Genomic DNA, 5603 nt, shown 5'->3' on the forward strand with positions numbered 1-5603 from the left:
TAAAAGGTCTAAAGCCCTTGTGTCTTCAAGTGGCTCTTCAACAGACCACCATGTAATTGACACATGCAGTGAGGATGTCACTCTGCCCACCAGGAGTATGTCAGTTGTGAGCAACAACAGTTTGAAGAGAGCCTCTCCTCTCCACGGCAGTGGATTGAGTGAAAGTTGCAAACCTCTTGTGGCTCTAAAAGACGTAACAGTGGCAGTCAGCCAAGAAGGCTTTAGCAAAACTGCAAAGAAGATGCTCAGCTTGATCCTAAATGAGATCAAGTGTAGAGTGGCCAACTCTGAGAGTTCATCTGTTGGGCAGGAGTGTCTGATAGCCACTAACATGTTAGACTCTTTACTGGAGATCCTTGACCAGTTGCCTGACATGAGCGCTGCCGATGAGATCACAAGGACAGAATCCCATACCTCTATCGCAATGGACGAGACAGGTTCACGGTCAACGCTTGTGAGCCAACAAGAAATAAACATATCTGACACCAATATCATAGTGAAAACTATAATGGACACATTGAAGACGGACGACCCAGAGATGACTTCAGCAGAAGAAAATCTGGATAGGCTCCTGTCAGTTGAAGCCCTTCAAGGTGCGTCTGACAACCTGATCGCAAAGGTCCACGGTCTCATTCTGGAGATAACCATAAGCCGCCAGCTTCAATCCATGGCTGGCCACAGAAGCCTCTCTCAACCAGCGCTGCCTAAGCCAGCCCTGAGGAAGCTGTCAAAGGACGATGCCTCAGAGCTCATTTACAACTTTGCCCAGACTTCTGTTAGGAGACTCCTGGGGCAGTGTATGGGAAGGCCTATGCCACCCTCGGCTGAAATGGTTTTGGATCAGGTCATCAAGTTGATGACAGACGTGGTGATGGACAGCCTGACTTATGGGTCCAAGTCTGCAATGGAGGATGGTAAGTGAAAGTATCTATTTTCATCTGCATAGGACTTAATTAAAATTCACTGGTTGTGTCCAGAATGGCACCTTATTCCATATTTAGTGCACTACTTTTGACCAGACCCTATGGGCCCTGGTCAAAAGTAGTGCACTATAAAGTGAAGAGAATGCCATTTGGGATGCAGTGACTGACTTCCATGGCTGCGTCCTCTTCTCCCAGTTATTGTACACAGGTCGGTCACACTAGCGTGCTCTTCTCACTCAGACACCAGCAATGCCGCAAGTGACATCATTCATGGTGTTGTAGCTGACCTTAATGCTACTGAGGAATTCCCTGCCAGGAGCCTTAGCCCGGCTGATGTAAAGGCTGACGGCATGGCCCGCCTTCCCTCTGCCAGAGGGGAAGAGACTAAGAAGAACAGGAAGTGGCATTTCCTACCGAAAATGCATACGTTTCCAAAGATCATGATTAAGGTAGGGTGCTCTGTGTTTTGAGATTACCTCTGTAAGGCAGGGCTGAAATTTACCCTACAGATTCACTACACACCTATTGTCTCTCAGCATTAGAACAATACTGTTGTCATTGTCTTGAGGAGGTTGAGTGAGGACGCTGTAATACAATCCTAATACACATGGGAGAGAGTCAATGGCTATGTCCCAAATGGCACCCTATTCCCTATATAGTGCACTACTTTTTACCAGAGCTCTATGGGCCCTTGTCAAAAGTAGTGCCTTACATAGCGAATAGGGTGCCTTTTGGGATGCACACTCTGTATTTTACACAGGCTCAGTTGTCCTGATGTGTTTTGTCAACAGCTGTTCAAGACAAAAGGGGAACCGAAGAGCTACCCCAAACGTCTCAGAGAGACTCATATTTCACAGGGTAAGTGATAAGCATCGATGTTATATTGATATATCACCCTATGACAAGCTTGTTAAAACAGTGACAACAGATACAGGCAGACGGACGGACAGACATGCAGACAGACAGACAGGCAGATGGACAGACAGGCAGGCAGATGGACAGGCAGACAGACAGACGGACAGGCAGACAGACAGACATGCAGACGGACAGGCAGGCAGACAGACAGGCAGACGGACAGACACAAACACACACATTCATTTTCTGATTATGAAATGTTCTTATGACAGATGCTGAGTGTGAGGTTCCAGAGGTTCCATCCACTTCCCCTCCCAAGGAGGACCTGACAACCACACCGGCCCCTGCTCCCCAGGAGTCCCAGTCCCGTAAACGCCCTCTCATAGTCAGGGTGTTACACGCTCTCTCCAGAGCCATCTCCAAACCATTCAGAGGAGCTTCTGGGAAGAAGAATTAGCTAAATGCCTGATTTCATTAATATTATATTTTAATCAGAGCCTTTATTTAATAAAACATTACTGCATTGATTTCTGTCTATAATAGTCTTAATGTTTGTGCACGATAACGGTAAAGTACTTCAAACCACATAGTCAAAAGTATTCATAGTGAAGTACCGTTTATTATTATTGATTGTGGAAATACACATAATACAGAAAAGTTGTTGTCACATATAAAAAAGGGTGCCATATATATATATATATATAAAGACAGACATAAAGGAGAGAACTCTGTAGACCAGTCACATTCTCAAGCCATAACTAAATCCATGAATGGATCTCCTATAAGATGACAGGAGAACATTTGTAACACTTTCTATGAAGCCTATATCTATAATGCATACACTCAAGTCATTTACATTTTACATTTTAGTCATTTAGCAGAAGCTCTTATCCAGAGCGACTTACAGTTAGTGAGTGCATACATTTTTTTTTTCATACTGTCATACACTCATAATGACTTAATTGAGTTAAGTGTTAAGTTAAGTGCAGTTATAAACACATAATGAGGGCTTGTTATGTATTTCTTGCAATACAAAAAGGAAAAGGCTAGTAGTTTATTAAATATTCATGACTGCTCTTGCACGGCTCATGTCCACACTGCAGTACAGCAGGGGGCAGTAATGCACCAGTATGAAAATGTATGCACTCACTGGATAAGAGCGTCTGCTAAATGACTAAATTTTCTTTTTAATGTAAATATAGTGTATCTACACGTATCTCTCTACAGAATGTAGAATATATGTTTGGAATAGTTGGTGTTCCAGTCATTGAAGTAGCTATGGCAGCTCAAGCCTCAGGAATCAAGTATGTGGGAATGCGCAATGAACAAGCCGTAAGCCATCTTTTTATTTTTTATGAATTCAGAATCTTCTCATGACATTTTTGATGTGATTTGGTTGTGGAGACACCAGTAATACTGATATGTTGTTGTAATGCGTCATCCAACAGGCTTGCTATGCTGCGTCTGCTGTTGGTTACCTCACTGGACGGTAGGAGGATTCGCATTAGGAGAGAGCTTTAGAGATACTGTCTCTCCTCTCTGAAATCCCAGACCTATGTTAAAACATTGTTAATGTGGGAAGCGACCCGTCTGCCCAGGGAGACTACTCTCTCCACACTATACTAAACCAGCTCTCCCTAAATCATGTGATATTAACTACCCTTACATAGACTACAGGAGCGTGTAGTGTGTGAGGGTCCGTTTCATAGCTTTTTTGCATTGCTAATTATGTCTGCCTGGCTGTCTGACCCTTTGTGTGTGTGTCTGCCTGTCTTCCTGTCTGTCCCTCTGTCTGTCTGTTCCTCTCCAGTCCAGGTGCGTGCCTGGTTGTGTCTGGACCGGGACTCATCCATGCACTTGGTGGAATGGCCAACGCTAACATGAACTGCTGGTATGCTAGAACTCCACAAACAGAAGACATTTACATTACATTTACATTTACATTTTAGTCATTTAGCAGACGCTCTTATCCAGAGCGACTTACAGGAGCAATTAGGGTTAAGTGCCTTGCTCAAGGGCACATTAACGTCATTTAGCAGACGCTCTTAGCCAGAGCGACTCACAAATTGGTGCGTTCACCCTATAGCCAGTGGGATAACCACTTTACAATTGGGGGGGGGTGGGGGGTAGAAGGATTCCTTTATCCTATCCCAGGTATTCCTTAAAGAGGTGGGGTTTCAAATGTCTCCGGAAGGTGGTGAGTGACTCCGCTGTCCTGGCGTCGTGAGGGAGCTTGTTCCACCATTGGGGTGCCAGAGCAGCGAACAGTTTTGACTGGGAGACCCTACTACTCATGTTCAGTGGTCCTTTCAAAAGAAGGGATGCTATCCGCACACTGCAAAAAATGATCAGAGGACTCCAATTTCTTGTTGTCTCAGCTTGTCAGTTGATGTCATTGTGTGATACCTCTCTCTCTGTAGGCCTGTGATTGTTATTGGAGGCTCCTCCGATCAAAACCAAGAGACCACTGGGGCATTTCAAGAGTTTCCACAGGTACCGATTCAACCATGACATTTCTGACTATTGAACATTAGGGGGTGATTTCACGGGACACAGATTAAGCCTAGTCATGGACTAAAAAGCAAACTCAATAGAGAATCTCTGTCCGGGAAACTGGCCCTAGCAGTTTTATTGCTGAAAGAGGAAATAATTTGTTATTTGTGGTCCTCTTTCTCTGTCAGGTGGAGGCATGCAGACTGTACAGTAAGTTCTCTGCTAGGCCTAGCTCGGGAATAAAACTATCAAAACGTTCATAATTATGGGAAATAACTCATTTCATGCAAATAAAATAATTGAATAGATATCAAATATAATTCCTGAAAAAGGAAAATAAGAATTCCTCTTCCTACCTGACTGTATCAGCTGAATATTCCTCTTCCTACCTGACTGTATCAGCTGAATATTCCTCTTCCAACCTGACTGTATAAGCTGAATATTCCTCTTCCTAGCTGACTGTATCAGCTGAATATTCCTCTTCCTAGCTGACTGTATCAGCTGAATATTCCTCTTCCTACCTGACTGTATCAGCTGAATATTCCTCCTCCTAGCTGACTGTATCAGCTGAATATTCCTCTTCCTACCTGACTGTATCAGCTGAATATTCCTCTTCTTACCTGACTGTATCAGCTGAATATTCCTCTTCCTACCTGACTGTATCAGCTGAATATTAACTTCCTACCTGACTGTATCAGCTGAATATTCCTCTTCCTACCTGACTGTATCAGCTGAATATTCCTCTTCCTACCTGACTGTATCAGCTGAATATTCCACTTCCTACCTGACTGTATCAGCTGAATATTCCTCTTCCTACCTGACTGTATCAGCTGAATATTCCTCTTCCTACCTGACTGTATCAGCTGAATATTCCTTTTCCTACCTGACTGTATCAGCTGAATATTCCTCTTCCTACCTGACTGTATCAGCTGAATATTCCTCTTCCTACCTGACTGTATCAGCTGAATATTCCTCTTCCTACCTGACTGTATCAGCTGAATATTCCACTTCCTACCTGACTGTATCAGCTGAATATTCCTCTTCCTACCTGACTGTATCAGCTGAATATTCCTCTTCCTACCTGACTGTATCAGCTGAATATTCCTTTTCCTACCTGACTGTATCAGCTGAATATTCCTCTTCCTACCTGACTGTATCAGCTGAATATTCCTCTTCCTACCTGACTGTATCAGCTGAATATTCCTCTTCCTACCTGACTGTATCAGCTGAATATTCCTCTTCCTACCTGACTGTATCAGCTGAATATTCCTCTTCCTACCTGACTGTATCAGCTGAATATTCCTCTTCCTACCTGACTGTATCAGCTGAATA

The 5603-nt window shown here is 43.7% G+C and overlaps 2 protein-coding genes across 2 annotated transcripts; both read left to right on the plus strand.

The window, feature by feature from the left end:
* Positions 1-331: 331 nt before the first annotated feature.
* On the plus strand, positions 332-1789 carry LOC311113991 (uncharacterized protein; the record flags this gene model as incomplete). The annotated part of the gene is made up of 3 exons (XM_084189260.1): positions 332-914; positions 1164-1372; positions 1715-1789. 3 exons carry the CDS (start codon positions 332-334, stop codon positions 1787-1789), a joined length of 867 nt encoding a protein of 288 aa, XP_084045386.1.
* Positions 1790-2969: 1180 nt separating this feature from the next.
* Positions 2970-5271, plus strand: LOC311113974 (2-hydroxyacyl-CoA lyase 1-like). The gene is made up of 5 exons (XM_084189238.1): positions 2970-3110; positions 3227-3267; positions 3589-3669; positions 4199-4271; positions 4460-5271. The coding sequence occupies exons 1-5, from the start codon at positions 3018-3020 to the stop codon at positions 4532-4534; spliced, it is 363 nt and encodes a 120-aa protein (XP_084045364.1). The 5' UTR covers positions 2970-3017; the 3' UTR covers positions 4535-5271.
* Positions 5272-5603: the final 332 nt, after the last annotated feature.

This window comes from Coregonus lavaretus, assembly GCF_964263955.1.
Source record: "Coregonus lavaretus genome assembly, contig: HAP1_SCAFFOLD_980, whole genome shotgun sequence".
Classification (NCBI taxonomy): domain Eukaryota; kingdom Metazoa; phylum Chordata; class Actinopteri; order Salmoniformes; family Salmonidae; genus Coregonus; species Coregonus lavaretus.

What these genes read in the sequence shown, in the direction of transcription:
- LOC311113974 (XM_084189238.1), top strand. Translation starts at nt 3,018, where the DNA reads ATGTTTGGAATAGTTGGTGTTCCAGTCATTGAAGTAGCTATGGCAGCT. An exon ending in GAATGCGCAATGAACAAGCC is followed by an intron (nt 3,111 to 3,226) that starts GTAAGCCATCTT and finishes GTCATCCAACAG; the next exon opens with GCTTGCTATGCTGCGTCTGC. An exon ending in GTTGGTTACCTCACTGGACG is followed by an intron (nt 3,268 to 3,588) that starts GTAGGAGGATTC and finishes GTTCCTCTCCAG; the next exon opens with TCCAGGTGCGTGCCTGGTTG.